The 25,534-nt window shown below is 44.3% G+C and overlaps 5 protein-coding genes and 1 long non-coding RNA gene across 14 annotated transcripts in view; 3 read left to right on the top strand and 3 right to left on the bottom strand.

The window, feature by feature from the left end:
- Positions 1-282: 282 nt before the first annotated feature.
- rfc5 (replication factor C (activator 1) 5) lies at positions 283-4,221 on the top strand. The gene is made up of 11 exons (XM_054772459.1): positions 283-499; positions 780-844; positions 947-1,083; positions 1,154-1,233; positions 1,301-1,374; positions 1,441-1,600; positions 2,731-2,812; positions 2,881-3,010; positions 3,089-3,166; positions 3,911-3,965; positions 4,046-4,221. The coding sequence occupies exons 1-11, from the start codon at positions 453-455 to the stop codon at positions 4,143-4,145; spliced, it is 1,008 nt and encodes a 335-aa protein (XP_054628434.1). The 5' UTR covers positions 283-452; the 3' UTR covers positions 4,146-4,221.
- Positions 4,214-14,015, bottom strand: wsb2 (WD repeat and SOCS box containing 2). Of its 3 annotated transcripts, XM_054772456.1 has the most exons (9): positions 13,735-14,015; positions 13,452-13,620; positions 11,384-11,574; positions 11,178-11,309; positions 6,395-6,495; positions 6,113-6,309; positions 5,945-6,034; positions 5,745-5,861; positions 4,214-4,698 (listed from the first exon to the last, which is right to left on the bottom strand). In XM_054772456.1, exons 1-9 carry the CDS (start codon positions 13,772-13,774, stop codon positions 4,485-4,487), a joined length of 1,251 nt encoding a protein of 416 aa, XP_054628431.1. In that variant the 5' UTR covers positions 13,775-14,015; the 3' UTR covers positions 4,214-4,484. The 3 variants fall into 3 exon arrangements, with proteins under 3 accessions (XP_054628431.1, XP_054628433.1, XP_054628432.1); XM_054772458.1 differs by lacking the exons at positions 6,395-6,495; positions 11,178-11,309; positions 13,452-13,620; positions 13,735-14,015 and having other exon boundaries at positions 11,384-11,520; XM_054772457.1 differs by lacking the exons at positions 6,395-6,495; positions 11,384-11,574; positions 13,452-13,620; positions 13,735-14,015.
- LOC129179336 (uncharacterized) lies at positions 6,120-20,246 on the top strand. Its single transcript, XR_008569944.1, has 3 exons — positions 6,120-11,370; positions 11,476-11,604; positions 15,933-20,246. It is a non-coding gene; the product is annotated as an uncharacterized LOC129179336 (long non-coding RNA).
- vsig10 (V-set and immunoglobulin domain containing 10) lies at positions 15,309-21,809 on the bottom strand. 2 transcript variants are annotated; one of them, XM_054772454.1, is made up of 9 exons: positions 20,630-21,808; positions 20,225-20,557; positions 19,177-19,485; positions 17,847-18,128; positions 17,503-17,787; positions 17,247-17,363; positions 17,151-17,163; positions 15,946-16,097; positions 15,309-15,858 (listed from the first exon to the last, which is right to left on the bottom strand). In XM_054772454.1, exons 1-9 carry the CDS (start codon positions 20,676-20,678, stop codon positions 15,779-15,781), a joined length of 1,620 nt encoding a protein of 539 aa, XP_054628429.1. In that variant the 5' UTR covers positions 20,679-21,808; the 3' UTR covers positions 15,309-15,778. The 2 variants fall into 2 exon arrangements, with proteins under 2 accessions (XP_054628429.1, XP_054628430.1); XM_054772455.1 differs by lacking the exon at positions 19,177-19,485 and having other exon boundaries at positions 20,630-21,809.
- pebp1 (phosphatidylethanolamine binding protein 1) lies at positions 21,449-23,895 on the top strand. The gene is made up of 4 exons (XM_054772463.1): positions 21,449-21,684; positions 22,011-22,120; positions 22,186-22,286; positions 22,347-23,895. Exons 1-4 carry the CDS (start codon positions 21,550-21,552, stop codon positions 22,562-22,564), a joined length of 564 nt encoding a protein of 187 aa, XP_054628438.1. The 5' UTR covers positions 21,449-21,549; the 3' UTR covers positions 22,565-23,895.
- The window catches only part of taok3a (TAO kinase 3a), a 60,635-nt gene continuing 57,800 nt past the window's right edge, over positions 22,700-25,534 (bottom strand). For 3 of the 6 annotated variants that reach the window (XM_054772443.1, XM_054772444.1, XM_054772442.1), the window contains exon 20: positions 22,711-24,505. In XM_054772443.1, the coding sequence (XP_054628418.1) occupies positions 24,344-24,505 (162 nt within the window). In that variant the 3' untranslated portion in view covers positions 22,711-24,343. Of the gene's footprint in view, positions 24,506-25,534 lie in introns of all 6 variants that reach the window. The other 3 variants (XM_054772446.1, XM_054772445.1, XM_054772441.1) reach the window with 3 other exon arrangements.

Consider the following 25,534-nt stretch of genomic DNA (forward strand, 5'->3'; position numbering starts at 1 on the left):
GCCAGCACACCGCCGCCACCACCGACATGTTGGCTGTCACTCAAAGGCGAGCAGAGGAGGAGCACCAGCAGTGTTCTCTCATCAGGGGTCACCATTATTTCTAAAAGCAGTCTATAAGGTCAATGTTTGCGTCATAAAATGAGATTAAAATACACAATGCCACAGTCTGCCACGGATTGTGTGTGCACGTTGAGAAACTACATTTGGGCTTAAAATGTCCCAACAGCGCTCTGAAACGTTTGTCGTGACGTCACATTGAACCCGCCCACATTAATAAAAAGCGTCCCTTCCATCCATTGGCTGTGCGGCTGTGACGCATGGCGCCTCTTCCGGGTCTGCATATAGTGCGCCAAACACAGCCAGTAGCCAGGAACAACACAGCACCGACCTGATGAGCGGGTGAAAGTTGTTATTGTGTGTCTCGGAGGAGTATATACTAACATAAATGAGCTATGGAGTCTTCCAGGAAAGCACCGCTACAGTCCAGAAACTTACCCTGGTGAGCGAAGCATGGCGAACTAACTAGCTAGCTACACACGCTACATATGAACATAGCTTTCGAGCTAGCTATGTCATATGTAGCGGTACTTTTAATAATATACGGACGCCGAATTGAAAATTGCCTCATTATTTGTTTAAAGGGGTTCACTTAAGCGAGAGTTTGATGTATCCATTCCACAAAATAAGAACAAATACTTAAATCGGAAAGTTTGTCAATGCAGTTCATAGACTAGGGACGCTGCTGATTCAAAATGACACTGATGCCTGTTTTTCGTTAGGGTTGAAAAATACAGACCGCAGAAACTTGACGACCTGATCTCCCACAAGGACATTCTCAGCACCAGTAAGATAATGGCGAGATACAACTTTAAGAAACTTCGGTGTTGTTGAAGCTGCCAGGTTTTTTTTTACCCTTGACACAATCCTGTTCCAATTCACTTTCCAGTCCAGAAGTTCATTAGCGAGGACCGACTTCCACACCTCTTGTTTTACGGGCCTCCCGGTACTGGCAAAACCTCCACCATCCTGGCGTGTGCCAAGCAGCTGTACAAGGACAAAGAGTTCAACTCCATGGTTCTGGAGGTTCGTCTCCGTTGAAGATGTTTTTTAAAAGGAAAAGTGCGTTTTGATTGAAGCTTATTCTGATGTGAAGCTCAACGCATCCGACGACCGAGGCATCGATGTCGTCCGAGGTCCCATCCTGAGTTTTGCCAGCACCAGAACCATCTTCAAGTAAGATAGATCACCAGCATCCGGCGTCTTGTCTTTGTTAATGTTTCTTCTCCATCACGTGCTGCAGGAAGGGCTTTAAGCTGGTCATACTGGACGAGGCGGACGCCATGACACAGGATGCCCAGAATGCGTTGCGGCGAGGTGAGCTCGGGAGATCTTGACCGACTGCGTCCGGCATCCATAAACGTATCGCGTTCTTCCTGGCAGTGATCGAGAAGTTCACAGAGAACACTCGCTTCTGTTTGATCTGCAACTACCTGTCCAAAATCATCCCGGCGCTGCAGTCGCGTTGCACGAGATTCCGCTTTGGGCCGCTCTCGCCGGAGCAGATGATCCCCCGACTGGAGCACGTCATCCAGCAGGAGAGGTCAGTGGTTTTTATTAATTCCGATTGATCATTGCCCCACGACGAGTGGATCATGACAAGAATGCTATGTTCAAGAAACCTGGGAGTTTGGACCAAGAAGTGGGCTTTTTGTGATGCCAGACTTTGGACCAACTGAACTGTAGCAAGTAGCAACGTATACTTTTTGTACGTAATGCTCACTTTAGTCTTAATACTTTAGTATTTTTACTTTTTCATTTTAATACTCCGACGTAACAGGCATTGCCTGGTACAGCTATGAAAACAGGGTCAAAGGTAATATTACGGCTTTTATTCTCGCAACTGTATGACCTTTTTTCACGTAAATTTACAAGAATTAAAGTCGTACATTTCCGAGAAAAAAGTTGTCGTAAATTTACTAGAAAAAAAATTGGAATATTACATTTGACCCAGAATAAAAGTTGTAAATTTACGAGAATAAGTCGTAAATTTACGAGAAAAAAGTTGATTTATGAGAATAAGTTGTTCACTTACGAGAAAGTCGTGCAGTTGATAAAAAAGTTATCCTACCTTTGACCCAGAATAACGGTCGAAAATTTACCAGAAAAAATGTCGTAAATTTATGAGGGAAAAAAAGTCGTAATATTACCTTTGACCCCGATTAGGGGTTGTAAATGTATGAGGAAAAAGTGGTAAATTTACGAAAATAGTAAATAATAGAAAAAAAGTCATCGTAAATTTACAAGAAAAGTTGTAAATTTGAGATAAAAGTTGTTAGTGAGAAGTCATATTACCTTTGACCCAGAATAAAAGTCAGAAATTTACGAGAAAAAAATGTCGTAAATTTGAGAATAGTTGTAAATTTACAAGGGGAAAAAAGGCATATTATTTACCTTTTGACCAAGGCCAAAGTTTACATACTGTAAGTCCCCCGTTTTCATAGCTGTCCCAGGCAATGCCTGTTACGATTGAGTGTTAAAATAATCTGAGATTTGGAGAATAAAGTCGTAAATTTACGAGAATAAAGTTGTAGATTTGCGAGAATAAAAGTGACTTTATGTTCCAGACATTGCCTGAGACAGCTATGAAAAGGGGGGACTTAGGTGGAGGCGGTGGGGTAAGGAATGCAGACGTGAGATGATGCAAACCCATGCTGTTTTTTCTCGCCACAGCATCGACATAACACCTGATGGAATGAAGGCGGTCGTCACCTTGTCGTCAGGCGACATGAGAAGATCCCTCAACATCCTGCAGGTACTGTAGGTCCACCTTTTGCTTTTTTTTCAATTTATGTGTGCTCTGATTGACTCCTGTGACGGCAGAGCACCAGCATGGCATACTCCAAGGTCACTGAGGACACGGTGTACACCTGCACGGGTCACCCCCTGCGCTCGGACATCGCCAACATCCTAGACTGGTCCCTCAATAAAGATTTCAACACCGCCTACCAACGTATCCTTTCTCCTAGTGGCTGAAAGGCAAAAAAAGTGAAAAGGTTTTTGAAGGTGTCCCTGAACTCGTCCACACCAGAGATCCTCGAGCTGAAGACATTAAAAGGTTTGGCACTGCAGGACATCCTCACGGAAGTCCACTTGCTCATCCATCGAGGTAAGAGCACTCAGAAGGTTCTTGTTGGAGCTTCCTGATCATTTTCCTCATCGGAAATAATGGAAGTGATAACAATATGTGAAATATGTACATTTGCTCGCATGATGCACTTCTGCCACCTGGTGGCCGTTTTTATGGCATTAAAATTGCTCGCAAGTCTCATCATTGGATGAGGAGTTGCATCAGCACATAAAAAAATATGTAAAAGACATATGAATAAGTCGTTGGGATTGGGCGTCGGGGTTAATAAAAACGTATAACTACGTCTTTGGTATTGAATGAATTAATGCTATCAGATTTATTATAAATATAATGCTATTATATTTATTCCCTCATATCGGCCCGATAATTAACGGAGCGCCGAAAACCAAAGTGTGATAATGTAAATCCAATTAATCCACCCAAAAACTGCATTTTATAAAGAGTAATTAAAGTTTTAGCTGCAGATAACAATGACAAAATAATGATCAATGATGGATAAGTTAACATTTAACATAATTTTTACCTTTTTTATGGAAGACTTGTAAGTGAAGACAGTGAGGAGTGGCGAGTTCTTTCTTGAATCGAATAGCGTCTCTTGCCTTCTTTATTAAATTGCTTGCACTCGCAACTTACTGTGGCCCCGTGGTGGGTCATTTAGCAGTCTGGAAGTATACTTGTATAAGTTTGGACACCCCTAGGTTAGTGCAACAGGTGGAATATTCACCAAGTGAAGCTGTGTGGTGCTTTTTCTTTCCCCCTTAGTGGACTTCCCTGCCTCGGTCCGGATGGGTTTGCTCATCAAGTTGGCCGATGTCGAGTAAGTCACACGAATCCCCGCTGAGACGCGAGCTGAAAGAGTTTTGTTTGACGCAAAGCGGCGTTCCTCTCCGTCCTCAGGCACAGGCTGGCGTCCGGCACCAACGAGAAGATCCAGCTCAGCTCCATGGTGGCGGCCTTCCAAGCCGTCAGGGACCTTGTGTTCGGCGAGGCCCCCTAGTGTCGCTGAGTCACAGTCGGTCTTTACGTTCCACACGGATGTCCATCCGCAATCATAATAAACGCCAAAAGACCAAGCAGTGTGGAAATGATTTTAATAAAAGTACTTAGCATGCAGGTAGAGTAGTGGTGCATGAGATCAGCGCTGGAACATGAGAAACACCTTTCCTATGTACAAAATAAATTAGCAGCAGTATTATATGATATCAATTAACAGTGACGTGCTAGTGCAATACAACTTTAGTGTTGGAATGTCCCCTTAAAAGCGTCAAAGCAACAACTAAACATTATTTGCATCATGAGGCAGTTCAACCATCACGAGGCCCGTGGCTTTAAGTTTTTAAGTTTGCCACGTGGCATCCGACGTGGCGTGGTGCGCCCTCAGGCAGTCGGGAATGTCGCGGTAGGTGAGGTACTCCAGGATCCTTTTGGGGAGGGGCAGCGGCTCCATCTGGTGCGTGGACACCGAGTGGCGCAGGATGGAGCGGCACAGGTGGCGCAGGTTGGGCACTGTCCAGGGCGCCTTCCAGAACCTCACGTGGCCATCACGGGTCCTTTCGGAACACATGTTTGTTTGTTTTTTCCCCCCCCCTGAAATATTACGTACACCTGCGCGACTGTTTTTGACTGACACTGACAGAGAAGTATTCGTTTAATGTTACTTAGTTATAAGGATGTCTGTTGGGGTACGTAGTGGGTGTCTACCCCCACGCATGCCATTTTTAACCATATCCTTCCTTTTTACAATCGTCCTTTTCAGGGGTGTGTAACTGCACTGCATCACACTGACAACTCTTCCAAAATGACCTTATTTGGCAACACCAAAATATGAACAAATATTAAAGCATTATATATATATATATATTTTCTCTCATCAGAAAATAAAAATATTCAAAATTTAAAAAAAAATTTAACCGAGATAATAAAATTCACACAATTTTTTAAAATCATAAAATAAAAATAAGATTAACCAATTTTTAAAAATGAAGAAAATTGTATTTTTAATCTTATTTTGATTAAAAAAAAATATTAAAATATGTATGTGTATTTTTTCACATTGAATAAGACTTAAAAAACGTTTAAAAATAAGGATTTTTATTATAAAAACATTTTATATATTAAAAATATTTAATTTTAAAAATCACAAAATAAAAAGGTATTTAAATAGAATAAAATAGAATTCATTTTTAAATTGAAAAAAAATGTTTTTTTCATCATTTTTTAAATTTCTACATTTTAAATCTTTTACGTGGGTAAAAATATATTATTAATATATATTGAAATAATAAAATATTTTAAGTTTTGTAATCAAAATCATAAATCAATTTTTTTATGAATCACAAAATTAAAAATAACATTTTATAGTATATATTCTGTAATTAATATATCTTAAATTTAATTTTTTTCATTTTTATTTTCAATTTTTAGCAGTAATTTTTTATTTACTTTGTGTGATTTGATTAATTGAATTTTTTTATAATAACGTAGTTTATTTTAATATTAATTTCAATAAAATTCAAAAATATTGTAAAATAAGTAAGAAACAGGACAGAAATGTGGGGCTGTAAAAAGGTTCTCGTGTTTCGGTGTAGGTACTTACCCCGTGGCGACCACGCCCCCTTGTGGATGGTAATTGCAGCACAGTCCGTTAGACTCCCTGTCGGCTTTGGTCTGCATGGCCATGCCTCGTTTGCCGGGCTCCCAGATGCGAAGGGCTCTGCAAACGTGACGAGTCGGCGCTCATCTTTTTTTGTTTTTTTTACCCGCTGCGAGGGACTGTTACCGTGACGACAGACTCACCTGTCGTCAGTCACAATGGCCAGATGCAAGCCGCTGGGAGAGAACTGGATGGATGAGATCTGGTTTTGCCCGTAGTCCTCAAAGTAGTCTCTGTGGGAGGAGTTAGAATTCTCACCAGCGTTTTACCTGGCAATAGAAAGGTTGGGGGGAGGGAGGGGTTCTTCTTACACCAGCGTGGCCAGCTTCTCGGCCGTGTACGGGTCCCACAGGTCGATCCACCAGCTGGCGCCACTGAAGGCCGCCGTGGCCAGCAGGGCGCCGTCGGGGGAGAAGTCGCAGGAGGAGAGCAGGTACAGTGTCTTGTGGTTGCCGCCCGTCAGGTTCCTGATGAAGGTGTACGAGCGCAGACTCCACAGGCACACCATCTAAGAAAGAAACCAAAAACCACCGTGACCGCCGTCCCGCCCGTGTCCGACTCGGTCGGGATGCTCGGTAACGGCCGACGCTCACTCTGTCAAACCTCCCCACGGTGGCCATCATGCTGCAGTCTGGCGACACGCAGCAGCAGCTGATCCAGTCCTTGTGGCCTGACAGCACCTGGACCTGCTTACCTGCCCGTACAGTCATGACAAGTCAGTGGATTAACCCCGCTTCACTTCTTCTGACACTTAAGAATTTTACAAACCGTGCCTTTGCGTTACGCACATGAATAAACGATCCATTTATAACTCTTTTATTGTTTAACATCCTGCTATTTGCAATGCTTCACTTCTTTTTACACTTTTTTTTTCCATATCACGTGGCTATTATGTTTTTGTAATTACAGGAAGTGCGCGAGTTACGAACGAGTTCCGTTCTACGCTGGTGACGTAACCCGATTTTCCGCATAAGTCGCATTTCACCGTTAAAGTCAAAATACTCTGTATAAAAAAACAAAAATACATTACAATAAAAAAATAAGATGCTGTACTTACCATTTCTGTTGAGAGGTGACTGGAGAAGAAGGAGGGGAGGCTGTGAGAGCTATTGCTGAGGATGCATGTGTAGAAAACTTGCTCCGCAAGATACCCACCCACTCGGATTCTCTTGGTTAGATGACCCGGAAAAACTTTTGCAGCAGCTTCATCTGCGGAAGCAGCTTCCCCCTGGACCCGGATATTATGAATATTACCACGGGTCTCATACTGTAAGCCAGCCCTTGCTAGCGGAAAATTCCTCCTCCTCAGCGTTCTTGCCTTTTTGCTCTTTCAAAGTTTGGAAAATACGTCGTGCCTTTTCCTGAATGAGCATTAGGCTGATATTAAGCCTGCGTTGATTCTGATCTTCGATCCATAAGGTAAGTCATCTTTCCATCTCGGCAAGGATGGAAGAACGTTGCTTTGTGATTACTGTGTCCTTCATAGGGGCGAAACCCTTCACGTGCTTTAAAATTGTCCTTAATAATGGTTGCTACGGTCGACCGACTGAAGCCAAAGTCTTTTCTGATGTTCGTCGGTGTCTCTCCTTTCTCCAATCTTTTTATGATGTTATGCTTAGTTTCCAGCTTTTCTTTTGGTTGGACCATTATAACCAGAAGACCCAGCTTTCTTCTTTAGGGCAATAATGTGAAAAAGGGGGAGCGAAAAAGGCAAACATACTCCCGGCGCACAAGAACGATGCACTAGCTAAGCAGAAACACTATGGTGCTGGGGACAAAATGGCGGAAGAGGCATGGGCGTCGTAAAGTCGAAACGTCGTACGTTGGGTACATTGTAACTCGAGGACTTCCTGTATTATGTACTAGTTAAGTCCTTCATTGGATCAATAGTTCATATCACTTTAAATACGTCTGTGTAGGCTCTCAGTCGTACAGGAGTTGTCCAACAAGGGAAAGGCTTCTTGAGACGTCATCTGTACTTCTGTGAAGAAGGTGTCGGACGTTTCGCTCCTCACCCGAAGAGCTTCGTCAGCGAACTAATAAGTGCTGGTGTCTTAGGCCTTAAATACAGTAAGAGTGGGCGGAATTGGTGTGCCAACACCCTCCTCCTATTGGTTCCTTACACTAAGACTGGGCGGAGTAGTGGTATAATCCTCTCCTGCCATTAGCACCTCCGATAAAAGGGAAGTGTAGCTCCCTGTAGTTGGGTATGAACAATTCTGATACTGGCTCGTTAGCATCTATTGTTCTGGCTCGGCCCTGGCTCCACCTCATTTGCAAGACTAAGAGCTGTGGGTTTCGGTCTCAGTAACCTGCTGAACACAGGGTCCAAATTAAACCTCAAACCACCATTCCGATTCAATGATGGGTTCTGTTGTTTGACAAAAATAGCTTCCTTTACTCCTCTTTCAAACCATCTGTTTTCTTTGGCCAAAATCTTTACCTCGCTGTCCTGAAAAGAGTGATTGGTTGCTTTAAGGTGTAGATGTACTGCTGATTGAGGACCACTAGAATTGTCCCCGCGATGTTGATAAAGCCTTTTTTGGAGCATTTGCTTAGTTTCCCCAATGTAGTGCTCTTTGCATTCCTCATCTTTACAGTGGATGGAATAGACCACATTGCTCTGTTTTTGGTTTGGAGCCTTGTCTTTAGGATGCACTCGTTTTTGTCTCAGGGTATTTACTGGTTTGAAATAGGTAGAGCGGAACAAATACCAACTAGTGCTGAGGGAAAGAAAAAGGAGACACAACATGTCCAGAGAGCGCTCTCAACCTGTGGGTACCCGCGGTGGGCTTTTAACAAATGTCAAAAGAAGAGAGTAGGGAAAGAAACCCAAAAGCCCACAGAAGCAAAAAGGAGAGGAGTGGTAGTCCCTTATGTAGCTGGGGTCTCCGAAAAACTCCAGAGGATCTTATGACAACACAAAATTCCTACCTATACCTATATTTCATGTGGGCAATGACAGTGTGACCTGGAGGGGCATGATTGGGAGGAACGGCCTCCCCGATCTGAATCCGTGCAGTGTGATGTTGTTGGACTTCTGTGCGAACGACAGTTTGTTCATCACAAACATCATGTTCCAACATAGGGATGTCCACAAGTGCACATGGCACCAGGACACCCTAGGCTGCAGGTCTATGATCGACTTTGTAGTTGTATCATCAGACCTGCGTCCGCATGTTCTAGACATGTGGGTGAAGAGAGGGGTTGAGCTGTCAACTGATCACCACCTGGTGATGAGTTGGATTAGATGGCGGGGGAGGATTCCGGACAGACCTGGGAGACCCAAACATGTAGTGAGGGTGTGCTGGGAACTTTTGGTAGAGTCTCCTGTTGGTCGAGTCTTCAGCTCTCACCTCCGGCAGAGTTCCGCCTGCACCCCGGGGGAGGATGAGGATATTAAGTCTGAATGGGCTCTATTCCGTGCCTCCATTGCTGAGGCAGCTTATGGGAGCTGCGGCCGCAAGGTGGTCGGTGCCATTCGTGGCGGCAAGCCCGGAACGTGATGGTGGACACGAGAGGTTAGGGCTGCTGTCAAGCTGAAGAAGGAGTCCTATCGAGCATGGATGGCTTGCGGGACTCCTGAAGCAGCTGATAGGTACCAGCAGGCCAAGCGGCACGCGGCTTCAGCGGTGGTGGAGGCAAAAACTCGGGTGTGGGAGGAGTTCGGTGAGGCCATGGAGCATGGTTTTCGGTTGGCCTCGAAGAGGTTCTGGCAAACCGTCTGGCGCCTCAGAAAGGGGAAGCAGTGCCTGGTCCACACTGTTTACAGTGGGGACGGGGGCCTGCTGACCTCGACTGAGGCTATAGTCGGACGGTGGAAGGAATACTTTGAGGCCCTTCTCAATCCTACTGACATACCTTCCATAGAGGAAGCAGAGTCTGAGGACAGAAACGCGGACAGTTCCATCACCGTGGCTGAGGTATCTGGGGCAGTCAAAACGCTCCCCAGTGGCAAAGCTCCGGGGGTGGACGAGTTTCGCCCTGAATTCCTCAAGGCCCTGACTGTCTTGGCTGACGCGTCTCTTGAACATTGCGTGGAAGTTGGGAACAGTACCTCTGGATTGGCAGACTGCGGTGGTGGTCCCCTTTTTCAAGAAGGGTGACCGGAGGGTGTGTTCCAACTACAGGGGGATCACACTCCTCAGCCTCCCTGGGAAAGTCTATTCCAGGGTGCTGGAGAGAAGGGTACGACCGTTAATCGAACCTCCGCCAAGGCTGCCATTTGTCACCGATTCTGTTCATCATTTTCATGGACAGAATTTCTAGGTGCAGCCAAGGTGTCAAGGGAGTCCAGTTCGGGGGCCTTACAATCATCTCTGCTATTTGCAGACAATGTGGTCCTGGTGGCCTCATCGGACTGTGACCTGCAGTGTTTACTGGGACGGTTTGCATCTGAGTGTGAAGCTTCTGGGATGAGACTCAGCACCTCCAAATCTGAGGCCATGGTTCTCAGTCGGAAAAGGGTGGATTGCTTCCTCCGGGTTGGGAATGAGGTCCTGCCCCAGGTGGAGGAGTTCAAGTATCTCGGGGTCTTGTTCACGAGTGAGGGAAGGTTGGAGCGTGAGGTCGACAGGCGGATCAGCGCAGCGTCTGCAGTAATGCGGTCGCTGTACCGGACTGTCGTGGTGAAGAGAGAGCTGAGCCGGAAGGCAAAGCTCTCAATTTACCGATACATCTATGTTCCCACCCTCACCTATGGTCATGAGCTTCGGGTTGTGACCGAAAGAACGAGATCGCGGATGCAAGCGGCTGAAATGAGTTTCCTCCGTAGGGTAGCTGGACTCACCCTAAGAGACAGGGTGAGGAGCTCAGTCATCCGGGAGGAGCTCAGAGTAGAGCCGCTGCTCCTTCACATCGAGAAGAGACATTTGAGGTGGCTCGGGCATCTAATCCGGATGCCTCCCTGGTGATGTGTTCCGGGCATTATTAATATTTCTATCAATAAATGTTCATATTTAATGTCACTTGTTTTTAAAATGATTATCAATTAATATTATTTTTGATTAAAACATACATCCATAGTTAATATCACGTCTTTTTACACTTCAAATGATTATTATTTAAAAAAATAGATTTTACTTCTTTTCACACTTGGGTGGCAGTTAAAGTGAAGTAGGCGAGTTAAGGTGAGTCTGTGCTTGTTTTGTTGGATATTCTATTTTTATAATTGTTATGTCTTAATATTTCTATGAAATAATTGGACTAATTATTTTACATGATTTCTTCAAGTGATTTTTTTTTTTTTTTCCAACAGAGTACACCAATTTGGGAGTCTGACCAAAACTGCTACAGCATCATTGAATGTTTTGCTATTTGCTAACTTGTGGCTAACTTCTTTTTACACTTGAATGACAGCCAAGAACGCTGAATCACCTTTGTGCATAAGGTCCCAGATCCTCAAAGTCTTGTCCCGGGACGAGGACACAAGGGTGAGCGTCCCGTTCCGAGGGAACACGAGGTGGCGAACGACGCCTTCGTGGCCGTGGAGGTCAAACACGGCCACGCCTGATGGACACGCGGGAATAAAAGCATCAAGTAGAGACAACGGCGGCGTCCTCGACAGGAGGTTGAGCTCTCACCCGTGAGAACGTTCCAGATCTTGATCACGCCGTTTTCCAAGCCCGTGGCTAACAGTAGACTCTCGTTTCCTTTTGGCGCCGCTTTGGCGCAGGCCGCCTTTGGGGGTCTGGGTCCGAAAGCGAGCCCCCACACGGGATGACCGCAGCTGAAGCTCTTGTCTCCTCGGTCCACGCCCCCGTCCTGACCTTCTCTGTGGAGGACAACCCACAAAAGATGGAAGGTACATACGGAGTCTCCACTTTTAAAGACAAGTTTGTCAATCATTTGGTTATTTTACAGTATTGTTTAGACTACATGACGCTGTTGGGTACGACCGAGTAGCAGGGACGGATTGGAAAAAAAATAATCTGAGATTTGGAGAAGAAAGTCGTAAATTCACCAGAAATATCGTCATTTTACAACTCTCCCCCCCCCCCCCCCCCCCCCCCCACACACACACACACACACAAATGTACGACTTTTATTCTCGTAAATTTAAGATGTTTTTTCTCGTACATTTACGGCTCTTTTTTCTTGTAAATGTATGACTTTATTCTCAGATATTTCCGACTTTTTTTCTCGTAATTTCTGATTTTCAGAAAAAAGGTAAATTTATTTTTTATTCTCACACATTTACAACTTTTTTCTCATAAATTACGACTTCATGTGTGACTTTTTTTCCTTGTAAATTTACAACTTTATTATCGAAATGTCTGATTTTCACTATAAAGTAAATTTACGACATTCTTGTAAATTTCCGACTTTTTAATTGTAATATTACAACTTTTTTTCTTGTAAATGTACAACTATTTCCCACAAATTTACAACTTTATTCTTGTAAATCTACGACTTTATTCTCAGAAATCTTCGACTTTATTCCTGTAAATTTACAACTTTATTCATGTACATTTACAACTTTTTTTCTCGTAAATTTACGACTTCGTTCTCATAAATTTTAAAACATTTTATCGAATTTTCAGAAAAAATGTGAATTTACGACTTTATTCTCGCAAATGTACAACTTTATTCTCACACATTTACAACTTTTTTCTCATAAATTTAGGACATTATTCTCGTGAAATGTACGACTTTTTTTCTCATAAATTTACAACTTTATGATCGAAATTTCAGATTTTCAGAAAAACATACATTTACAACTTTTTTCTTGTACATGTGCAACTTTTTTTGTAAAATTTACAACTTTTATTGTAAATTTCCAACTTTTTTCCTCTCAAATTTAAAACATTATTCTTCTACATTTACATCTCTTTTTTCGTAAATTTACGAATTCATTCTCGTATATTTGCGGCCTTTTTTTTCTTGTAAATTTACAAGTTTATTCTTGTAAATGTACAACTTTATTATCGTACATTTGCAATTTTTTTCCTCGTAAAATGTATTTTTAATTTATCATCGAAATTTCTGATTTTCAGAAAAAAGTAAATTTACAACTTTTTTATTGTAATATTAGGACTCTTTTCCCTTTCTTACAAATTTACAACTTTATTCCAGTACATTTACAACTTTTTTTTTTCTCCTAAATTTATGACTTTAGACTTGAAATTTCACTTTTTTTTCCAGTGTGGCCCTAATACTCCATGGTAGTTAAAAAAAAAAAAAAAAAAAAAAATCATTGTTTCCACATACAGAATCAGCCGTTAGGTGTTGGGTGAAAACCATAAATTGTTTTTTTTCTTTAGACAGCAGTGACATATCTCCTGAAAATTGTATTTTTAATATGAGATTAAAAAATATTAAAACGTTATATCTATTTATCTTTTTTTTATGAAGTGTGACATTATTTTCTGGGGTGATTTTCAGGCTTTAGGTGATATTTGTGGTATTTTGTGTCACTAATATTGAAAAATGTTCCTGCTTTTGTGTTTTGTACCATTTTAATCACATGTTCAAATATGCATTTGAGATAACACCAGATTACTGACATACCTTTAGTACGTTTAAAGCTGTTAGCAGAACCTGAATTGTTAGTTGAAGATTATTTCAAGTAATAGTGTTGTTATTTTGCATCGTTTCTGGCATATTTCCGAGGGTCTGTGAACGCCTCGTGTGAACTTGACTTGCACGCACTCTGAGTCAAGGGGCCAGGCGACCACCCACACGATTCCGTGTCCCATGGACCAGGCGAACCAGGCTCCGTCGGGGGAGAAGTCCACGCTCCAGGTCTCGCATCCGGGACGGCCCTCCAGGGACGGCGGTCGCCGCGTCTTCAGCTCCAGGATGAGCGCCGGGTCGGAGGCTGCGGAAGCGACGGCAAAAACAACAACAACATTAAACACGGGACCCCGGTGAAGAGGCGTAAATTCCGCCGGTGCCTGGTGACAGAAGAGCCGCTAGCGAAAACGTCACGTACCGGTCGGCTGGAGGTCCGCGTTGCTTTGCGTGGAGCACATCGTCGCCTCTTCACATTCTTCCACTTCCTCAAGCGAACCTCCGCGGTTGTGTCCGCTCCATGGAGACCGAGCTGGGCCCGGCAGGACTCCCGATCACGGCCTCAAACAAACAAGCAAACAAAAAAACTCGGAAGGTTCCAAGGGTCTTTTGCCGTCTTTGATGGTGAGGCAGCGTCGATTACGACATTTTCTCAGCGTAGTCACGTTCTCGTCTTATTACGTAATTACGCTAAGCCACGCCCCCTATCCCGAGCAGCTCTTCTCGAAGCGTGGAGAAGGCAGGGAGGGGCGTGGCTACCAGACGCTGGGTGCATTGAAAACACAAAGTGAAGCGTTAAAATGGACGTATTTATATACAGTATATATATATATAAAATAAGGCAACATTCAATTGAAAGAAAATGAATGTCATTTACATACATATACAAATATTTAAGAGAAGACTTGAGGCTGTTGGCTTGTCGCTGACTGACCGACCGTCCCACTTTTCCTGTCCAGTGGCATTCTCAAGCGTCAGGGACGCCAGGGAAGTGCCGGGTGTACAGGCTCCCGACACATTTGACGTTTCAAAATTCCGCACTCCCGAAATAGACGCGTGCAACAGTTCATTGAAGAATGATCGATTCATTACCCAATTCAACAACAACTATTTGGGCATTCGGTTCAGTTAAAAACGTAACTATCCTCTGATTTAGTGTTAGCATACTGCTGTTAGCATACTAACAGTTAGCATTTTAGCTAATTTCCACATGTATATACAGCAATGGCATGATGTATGGACACCATAGGGGTGTCTTGCCACTTTCGGTACATATTGCTATCTTGCTAGGTGTTCGCATGCTAACTGTTAGCATTTCAGCTATTTTATACATGTCTACATGCAAATACATGCATGGCATGAGCTAGGAACACAATAGGACAGCTTTTGCTGCATAGTGCTGTCTTGCTCGGTGCTAGCACGCTAGCGTTTTAGCTAATTTACTCATGTCTACATGCTAAACTATACATGGCGTTGTTTGCTGGCATGGCACAGCATGCTAGCAAACACGACGCCAGTGTTTCACAACACTAGGGGCATGCCCATCAACATTTCCGCTGGGAATTTTCTAGTTAACGATTAGCTAATTTCCTTTGCGTAAATCTCAACATGGCATGATCTAGGGACACTCTAGAACTGTCTTGGCAATTGTGGTACATAGTGCTATCTTGCTAGGTGTTAGCATGCTAACTGTTAGCATTTTAGCTAATTTACTCATGTTCATATGCAAATATAGTGTATACATGTCATGATGAAGGGACATGATACAACCGTCTTTGCACTTTCCATACTTAGTGCTATCTTGCTAGGTGCTAGCATAAAAACTGTTAAGCTAATTAACTAAATTATACATGGCATTGATTGCTGCATGAATACGTCAAAAAATATAGATTGGGTCACAAATGAGGGCCTACCGTCCTGAGTGAAGAGCGAAGTCACATCTTTCTGCCGAGACATACGGAAGATCAGCATCCAGCATCAAACACACCAGTCACAAACATATTTTTTATTTATAGATTTGTATATAAATACAGACAAATTGATACGGAAGGACTCAAAAAATGTGTTACTTCTGCGACTCCAGACTATTTTTCATTAGTGTAAGAGGGGGAAAAATAGTAAAGGTTGCCGACCCCTGATGAAGGTCCTAAATGATTACTCCATCCGTGGAAACAACGAGCTTCAGATGAATGGACCAAGAGAATCATGGTTAGTTGCATCCCTGGTATGATGGAAATAACAACGGGAGATTGTAGCTAGGTCACGTAGCTCATACAAAAGCGCCTTAGAAGAACACTTTTTTCATTTTTTGTGGTTCTCTTTTATAAAACAGAAGGGTGGTAACAGTCTTGCAATACGTGGAAATGTCTCAAGTGGAATTGTATGAAGCCTGGGTGTTGGGTGGCACAATAACAAAGGAGAAGAAGACGTCTTCCTTCACCTTCTCACTGGGAGTAAATGTTCAACTAAAAGGTGACGAGGTCTGGAAGCTCCTCTCTTGTTTCTTCTTCTTCTGGGGCCGTCATCCCCGTGTCCTCCTGCTCACCTGCAGGGGGCGACACCAGCGCGACGTTAACGCAAAACAAAAAAATAGCAATAAAAATGTTTCTTGGTCTCCAGGTGGGGTGCGTACAGGACGGGATGTGGTGGATCTGGACCAGGGTGGTGTGACCCGTGTCCGTCAGCGGGGGCAGTCGAGGGACGGGCGCCTGGAAGATCTGCTCGTCGTCCGACTCCACCAGGCTCAGCACGTCGCCTCTGTCGTCGTCGTCGTCGTGCGGGCGCCTGAAGAGACGCGACGAGGTGAGGAGATGTCTGAATGATTTGTCTCAAAATGTTAGGATTGCCTCAAATAGCGGCCTCCGCTCTAATGGACGCCCTTCCCCTAAACAGTCAATATGACAAATTGGACCAGTTTTTAACAGAATGAAAGCCTGAAATGAGAAGATGCATGTTTCTATTGTCTAATTGCAATGTGTTGAAAACAAATGGTGCTTAGAATGGACGTCAGTGGGACCTCAACAGCTCGGAAATTTGGAATCGGGCCCGGAAATAAACTTAAAGCATCAAAATCAATTTTATTACTAATCTTATGTACGTATATTTAAGCCTAACACGTATTATATGGAAAATAACTCATTTTGTGAGTGTTTTTCTAAGCAAAAACAGTGCATCAAACGGGCATTTAGAGGGTTAAAATATACATTTTTGATATTTTGTCATTAGAACTCAAGTTGACTGACATGCTTGAATAAAAAATAAATGGATCTGTTATGTTTTTATAACAGTTTTTGGGAGTAGACGTTTTTTTGTCCTCTGGGATCCCGAAACGGTGGGTATATTTGGCGTGAGCCTCAAATTTTAAATTTGAACTTAATGATTTTTCATGAAAAAAACCATCTTAGGAAAAGTCGTGCCACATGGAGTAACACAAGCCAAGTTATGAGCAAAAAAAAAAGCAAAAAATGTACCTGCAAAAGGCAAAAAGAAGTCCTGAGGGACCCCAGAGGGTGAAAGGAAGACTGCACTTTTTTGGGGTGGGGGAATTTAGCCCATCATCCATGATGCTTATGTGAAACACGAACACATCTTTCCCTTGTCCGTGCGTTCTAAAGGGAGAATCATGGCGAGCTGAGGGCGCCAACAATGGACGTAATGGGACGATGAAGCCCTCTAAGAAAAGCCCCAGCACGGTTTGGGAGCATGTAGTAACAGCTACGTTCATGGCACCACGGAGTACTTCATGTCTTCATGCTTCACATAAGGACTGGGGGAAAAACTCCCCCCAAAAGTGCGGAGTTGAGTGAACAAATGGTGGCGTTGGCCAAGCTGACTCACCCAAAGGCTCCTCCTGCAAGACAACACACGGGGGGAAAGTCAGCACGTGCGCGCACGGCGTCGTTCCGCGTCTTTGGCCAAACATCTTGAACTTACCCAGGCAGACTCTGTGCCGGTTGGCGTAAACCACCTTGGCCACCACCACGGCCCAGCCCACGATGAGCGCTGCGATGAACACGCCCACGATGGCGCCCGTGTACGCCGAGGAAGACGCTGTGGGGACACGGGGAAAAAAGGCAGGGCGGGGCGGCCGGTTTGTCAGCATTCCTCCGACACGTTTGCATCTCTAAAAAGTACACGAGTGCTGCCGACACGCAGCATATCATGCACGGTCTGACCACATGTGCCTCACCTCTCACTGTGAGGTAGACCTCCAGCTCGCTCACGCCCAGCGGGTTCTCGCTGCGGCAGAAGTAGACGCCCTCGTCGTCCTTGCTGACGTTGGCAATGGTCAGCCGGCAAGCGGGGCCGTCCTCGGACAGGAAGTACTTGGCGCCGACGACCACTTCCGCATGCTCCAGGCCCCGCCTCCAGGTGGTGGCGGCGGGCGGGGTGGACGTGGACTCGGTGCAGGCGAGCGTGATGTTGCTCCCCTCCTGAGCCGAGACCAGCGGCTCGCCTTCGGGGTACGGAGGCTCTGGAGGCGAGCAGCAAGTTGAAAAAAACAAAACAAAACAACAACAAGGTCGTACTTACCAAGCAAAAAGGAACACGAGCGTTCCCGCGCACGAGCGAGCGCCAGGTGCTGCGCCGTGCACCTGACTGTCTGACCGCCAGACAGCAGCGAGCGGTTCAGCGCCACCGTCAGGCTGTCCGTCACCTCCGAGGCGAAGACGCGCCCGGCCCCCTGCTCGCCCTGGTCCTCGGCCCAGCGCAGCGTGGGCGGCGGGTACGCCCCGGGCCAGCTGCAGTTGAAGAGCACCCGCGTGCGGTCCTGGGACTGGACCCACGTGCACTCAGGGTGTCTGTCTGGAACGTCTGGACCGCATTCAAACACAACTTCAATGGATTTGCCAACTTTGCGCACAAAAACCATTGAATTGTAAACATTTGGCATAAAGTTGTGCATTTCAAGGGTTAGCCTACTTTTCAGATTTCAATTGGTAACATTTCACACTAATTTGAACCTTTCACTTTTCATAGAAAGGCTTCATGGACACTTAAACAGTTTCAGCGCTCATTCTCTAACTTCTCCTACAAATTTGGACTCAGATTTACGTGTTTTCCACATCATTTCGGGTGATTTTTCGTACAAAGTTACACCCCAGATTGAAATCTTTCTTGCTAACTTTTCCTCCCCAAAAAAACCCCATTCAAATGTAAACAGTGTGTGTCATGTTATGCGTATTCAACGTACATTTACTGCAACACTTTCAACTTGCTAATGCTAACTTTCCGTAGAATGTTTAAAGAGAATCAACGCTCATTCTGTAACTTCTCGTACAAATTTTGACTCTGGTTGTCGCGTTTCGGGTCATTTTTTGTACAAAGTTACACCCAAATGGAAATGTTTCTTCAATCTCTTGCTAACTTTTCGTAGAAAGTCTTTCAAAGTTTTCGAGACTTGAATGTTTAAAGAGAATCAACACTCGTTCTGCAACTTTTCATACAAATTTTGACTCCTAATGATGTGTATTCCACATCATTTCGGGTGATTTTTCATACAAAGTTACACCCAAATTGAAATGTTTCTGCCATTTCTTGCTAACTTTTCCTCCAAAAAAAGCATTGAAATGTAAAGAGTTTGCATAATGGTATGCGTATTTAACATGCAGTCATTGCAACTGTTTCAACTTGCTATTGCTAACTTTGCAAAGAGAGTTTTTACATTTTTTGATTTTTTTATTTAATTGGTAACATTTCGCACAAATTTTCTTGAAATGTTTCCAAGTTCTCCGTCATTATTCATACGGTGTTTCAGCTAAATGTATCATTTTTTTCCCAAAATGACTCAAATTGAATGCAGTCAAGCAGACTCAAGCTTATTTTGCTAACTTGAAAGTCATTTTTGAGGGAAAAGACTTACAGTAGACCAGCAGCTGGGCGCTCTTGTTGGCCGCCTGGTGCGTGACGGTGTTGTTCGCCGTGCAGCTGTACACCCCCTGAGCGTCGGCCTGGATGTCCTTCAGCCTAAAGTCCAGCCAGGGCGCCTCTGCGGTGGACGCCAGCGAGCCGTTGCCGGCACCCGCCCCTCTGAAGGTCCAGGTGAGATGCTGGGACGGGTACGAGGAGGCCACGCAGTGGAAGGACACTGTGGAGCCGCGGTAGGTGACCAGCGTGCCGTTGGACAGGAGGGTGGTGGGGACGATGGAAATGGACACGTTTGCCGGAGCGCCTGGAGGACCACGCTGATCTTAAACATCTTCGTTCTTCTCACGCGGAAAACAAAACTTTTTTTCTTGGTAGAATACAATTTTTCTTTGAATATTTTTACTTTAATCTCCTGAAATTGCAGTACGTCTGTTTATTCCATTCATCCTGTTTGTTTTTTTCCCCAATATTTGCATGTTTGTTCTTGTAATATGACTTTATTTACATATTTTGAATTTGTTCCCAGAATATTACAACCTTTTTACACACCCTCATTTTCCAAACGTGACTTTATTTTGTTTTGTTTCTCATGTGATGTTTTTTTTTTTTACCTTTTTCAATATTTCAACTCTATGCTACTAAAATGACATTATTTTTCCTCATAATATTATGACGTTATTCTTGTCAATATTTGGATTTTATCCTCGTGAAATTTCAGCTATTTTTCCCCTTTCTGATGGGGGAGGGGTGGGGGGTTCAACTTTCTTGTTGAATTTTTTTCTCTCGTAATGATGACTTTATTCCCAGAATATTTTGACATTATTCTCAGAACACTATTTTTTTCTGGAACTTAATTTTCCAAAAAATTTAAACTTGTAGTTTTTAAAATGTATTTTTCCAAATTTTATATTAGATTTTAGTGCTACTAAAATGACATTTTTGGTCCCCCAAATAAAATGTGTTTTTGCCATATAGTGAGACATGCAGTGTGTATTGTGACTTAATCTGCCAAATAAAGGTCATGTGGCGTCGACGTTACTTACTCGCCACCAGCAGCAGGACGCGTGCGCGCCACGTGACGTTGCCCGGAAGTTGGGCGCTACACAGGTAGTCCCCTTCGTCGCCTTCCCTCACCCACCGGAAGTCCAGGCTGCCGTCCTCCAGTAGGCCCAGGCGAGGTCCGGCATGAGTGGGGCTACTTGGGGGGTCCCCGGCGTCTGTCTGGGTCTCACCGAGAGACAACCGCCGTCCTTCTTTCCACCACGTGGTTAACGACGGCGTCACCTGACCGTCGCCGTAACACGGAAGTCGAACGACGTCGCCGGGCGAGGCTGTGATGGTCGTCTCAGAAGAAGGCTCGTCGGCCCAAACAAGGACTGGAAGGAGGAAAGGGCTTAGTTAGACTAGTTAATGACGCGGGCTACCTGGTCACGTGACAGCAGAATTACCTGTAGCGCACAAACACAAGCAGAGAAGTTTGACTGTCGTCATCATCATCAGCCACCACTCGGCTTCATTTCCTTCACGGGGGGAAAAAGGTGTCCCAGTCCGACCAGTCCAACCAGTTCACGTGCGGGGTCCCACCCAGTCCACCTGAGACACCACAGCGTCCATGTTGCCTTCAGGGCCCTCTGTGTCCGGGACCCGTGTGACGGTGACAGGAGGCTGCAGCTTTTTTTGTGTTTGTTTGCGAGAACAGATTGCACCGGAACCTTTGAACCACCCGACACACCCTTAATGCACCTTCTTAAAGGCGCAGGCACCAGGGGTGGGCGACACTGATAATAATAATTTTAATTAATTTTCCACACTGTATTGTTTTGTACACCACACATGCAATAATATAGTCAAATAAAAATATTTTTTACATTATTTTATAGAATTCCCGCTTATAGTATGCAAAAAGTGTAAAACAATACTCACCATTAGAGATTACACGAGTCTATATACACGTGAACGATTTCATTTGGCCCAAAAGAGAAAAGGTGTATTATTAATGTTGACGTTTTACAATACATTGACACATTGTAGTGCAACGAGGACATCCTAGCGGCCTCTTTCTGCCATTGCTCGTCGGTGGCGTTTACGTGTAATCAAGAGTAATAAGATGAAGACAATTTTTTATGTGTTACGGTAATTTAAAGGCAGAATCCCATCCGTTGGTAACAAGTATAAACAAAATAAAGTGTAACTGGTATACAATTTCACAACCATATTGTTACCCATCTTGCAGAAGTTTCAGTTCATCGTGGTGTTCGTACTTTCCGTATTTTCCTCCTGGCACCTCGAACGCACCACTTTCAAACGTCTACTGTTACTATCATATGCGAGTCTTGTGCGGAGGTAACCCCGTCCCGTCCAAGCCAACATGCCCGTGGATCTGAACCAGTGGAGAGGCCAGCTGGCCCTGCAGGAGGTGGACGAGAAGCCTGGCCTGCCTCTGACCATTAAATACGGCTCTGTGGAAATCGACGAGCTGGGCAAAGTGCTCACGCCGACGCAGGTCTGCTAATGTTGATTAGCATAGCCTAGCCAAGCTAGAAGCAGGCTGGCGTCGTTAGCGTACGTTTTATTTAAACCATCTGTCGTTTTTGGTAATTGTGGGGAAGTAATGCCTACCATCCGCGCCAAAGTACTTTACATTTTCAAGTATTAGTCTCGCTCGCTGTGAACCGTTGTTGAACTTGTGTGGCACGTTTGTAAAGCTGCTCACTGCCACTAGGGGGCACGGTTACACGATATTACACTTTACCGAACACTTTTAGCAAAAAGTGCCCCCGGTGGACGTGGCTGGTCGTGCTGAGCCTTCAGACCGACTGTTTTTTTTAGGTGAAAAACCGGCCCACCTGCATCGAGTGGGATGGATGCGACCCCGGTAAACTCTACACTTTGGCTCTGACTGACCCCGACGCCCCCAGCAGGAAGGACCCCAAATTCAGGTGAGTATTTGGAAGTTATTGCACTTTTCAGTGGGTTATTTTTCCTCCATTTTGATGATGTAAAGGGAGTGGCATCACTTCCTGGTGGTCAACATGAAGGGGAACGATGTGTCGTCTGGTTGCGTCATGTCCGACTACGTGGGCTCGGGTCCTCCCCAAGGCTCAGGTGAGACAAACGCAGCATAAGGGCGACAAAGTATTTCACCATGGCTTCGTAACAACGCAGGTCTGCACCGGTACGTGTGGCTGGTCTACCAGCAGTCGGGCGAGCTGTCCTGCAGCGAGCCGGTCCTCACCAACCGCTCGGGCGAGGGCCGCGGCAAGTTTAAGATCCAGAGCTTCAGGCAGCACTACAAGCTGGGCGCCCCCGTCGCAGGCACCTGCTACCAGGCCGAGTGGGACGACTACGTGCCCAAACTCTACCAGCAGCTCGCTGGAAAGTAAAAAAAAATCCAAAATCAAAGGATATTGAGAGTTTTCCTCTCTTGGAAGAGGACCTCCTCTTTATTTTTTGCCCCCCCAACAAAACTAATACATTTGCCACTTCCTCTTACCGACAAATATTTAAACTGCACAATAAATGAACAATTGGTGGCTTTTTTTTTTCTTTTTAAAGCTTGTGTGGTGTTCAGCTGCAGCCACAGCTAATAAAACATACAATAAATCAATTATTGCATGATAATAGTCAAGTGAAAACTAAACTAATGACACTTAATGCCCATACTCACAGAATAATATCTTAAAGAATCTTAGGAACATAAAAAATAATTTAAAAAAAGAATGTGGAATTGTATTTTTACCAAGGCTTTTGAAGTAATGTCTTTAAGACTCATTTAGTGGAAGAATTAGAAGAAAATGAATGGTTTCACCATGTCTACTGATGTGTTACAATGGCGACCTCTAGCGGCAGCACGCTGACTTTGATTCTCGTAAATTTACTCCTTTTCTAGTAAATGTACGACTTTTTCTTGTAAATATACAACTTGTCATCCATTTTTGCCTTTTTTTCTTGTGAATTTATGACTTGATTCTCGTAAATTTACAACTTTATTCCTGTAAGATTTACGAGAAAAAAGTTGTACATTTACGAGTTTTTCTTATAAATTTAGGACTTGTATTGTAAATTTACGCCTTTTTACTTGTAAATTTATGACTTAATTTTCATTTCGTAAATGTACGCCTTTTTTCTAGTAAATTGAGGAATTTATTCTGGGAACATACAAATTTTTTCTAGTAAATGCACAACTTTTTCTTGTAAATGTACGACTTTATACTCGGAAATTGACACCCTTTATTCTTTTAAATGGACGCATTTTTCTCATAAATTTGACATTTTGTTGGAAATGTAAAATAGTAAATAGAGCACAAATGGTCGTATTATCAGCAACCGCAAATGAATGAGATTTTCTTCCCGTCTATTTCAGGCACAGAGCGAAGCTGAGGAAACGCCTCAAATATTTGAGACATTCTTCAGGGGACCAATCTGTCAGATTTGAACCGGCCCACACAAACATACAGGTGTATATTTTTGTAAACAAGTACATTTCTACAGTCAAACACTTGAAAAAAAGGAAAAAGCGACAATAAAAAAGAGCTGGAGCTTGTGAGGAAAACAGTCATCCAATGAGAGCGGAAGCTTGGCATCACGTGATCCAAGACTGACCTGCGATGCGGGAATAAGTGAAATATTTGCAAATGACGCTGCTGCCGTTGTGTCATGAGCACTTTATTTATTTACAAATGTAATTCAAAGCTTTTAAACACATCCATGCTTTTCTCTTGGGGGGGGGGGACTAAAGTGCATGCAATGGTCATCATCATCATCATCTGTTCGGTGGGTAAGAAAGCGTTAAGAAAAAACGGGGGGGGGACAATAAAGACAATCTTCCAAATTTTGCATGAGATTTAAAATAGAATATGAAAATACATAAAAGCTCTCCAGAAATCCTTGGGTACAAAGCCCCGCCCCCTCCCTCACACGAAGCCCTTGTGTGCGATGACGTCCCGTCTCACGATTGGGAGTTCTTCCTCACGTCGGCTGCCGTCACGCTATGTCGCCTCCCTCCCACCACTGACGACAAAACAGGAAGTGACGCCGCGTAGCCCCGCCCCCTGTCACCACAAGGTGTCAAAAAACGAGGAGGAGGAGAAGGTGGGGGTTGGGTGAGTGAGGTCACTTCCTGCGCCGCCTCGGCACTCTCACGCTCGGGGTGCCGGGCAGACTCATCTGTGGTCGTCCTTGGCGAAGTCCAGGGCGGTCGGGTCGCCAAAGCCCAGCCGCACGCTCTCCATGTCGAAGGCGTCCATCTCGCGCTCCTGGCGCTCCAGGAGGTGCTTGATGCGATCCGTGCGCTCCTTCTGTAGGGAAACCAGCTCCTCTTCCATCTGCACACACCCAAACACAGCATGGGGGGGCAGACGAGTCTCACTTTTACTGTTTTTAACCTTACAAGTGTAAAAAGAAGTGAAGCACTTCACATTAGGACGTTAAAAAACAACAAAACACTTCTTACACTTTTGATGTTTCAATTAAAAGTAACAAAAAGGTGATTTTTGTCATTGAGTCTCATTTTTACCGTTTTTAATCCTTACAAGTGTAAAAATAAGTTAAGAACTTCACATTAGATCGTTAAAAACAACACATTTATTACTTTTGATTGAAAGAACAAAAGTGGAACAAAAAAGGTGATTTTTGTCGTCAGTGAGTCATTTTTACCGTTTTTAACCCTTACAAGTGTAAAAAGAATTGACGCACACACAGAGTTTGCCGCACTGATCTCTCATGAGTGGCGCCAAATCAAACGGTGACGTTTTCCGCAACTCCCGGCGGTGCGTTTTTGCAGAAACTTCCCAAGCTGGACAACGTCACCTCTCATGAGTGTCCCTAATGAAGTGGACTCCTACATCAAAGCGAACGTGGCGCTAGCACTTTAGCACACAGAATGAAATGTTAGCGTTGCCTGTGTGTGACGACGCAAACAAACCCCCGACAATGGAGTGGGCAATGATTAAAAACACACACATAAACGCACACACGACAGCCTGAGACAATAGTGCCTCCATAACATGACGTCATCGTGTAAGGGCGCACCTCCACAAGCGGCCAGCAGAGGGCGACAGAATCCACGTAGGTGCAGCTTTTATTTCGCAGGGAAAAAACCCCAAAGGTTTGCTGCTGCTGCTTTGTTGTCGGTGTGCTGTGCCTAGAAGACGGTGACGTCATCACTTAGCGAGTCTAATTTGGTCACGAGAATGATGCGTTTAGAGACATCACGAATATATGAGTGACACATTAACAACACTTGCATTTTTTAAAATTGTTATTTGTGTCTGCTTGTGTTTGGTTGGGGGGGGCGGGGGGGGATGATGTCGCTTCACCTGAGGCTCATAGCACTTACGAGCTGTCCAATCAGA

Source organism: Dunckerocampus dactyliophorus, chromosome 4 (genome assembly GCF_027744805.1).
Source record: "Dunckerocampus dactyliophorus isolate RoL2022-P2 chromosome 4, RoL_Ddac_1.1, whole genome shotgun sequence".
Classification (NCBI taxonomy): domain Eukaryota; kingdom Metazoa; phylum Chordata; class Actinopteri; order Syngnathiformes; family Syngnathidae; genus Dunckerocampus; species Dunckerocampus dactyliophorus.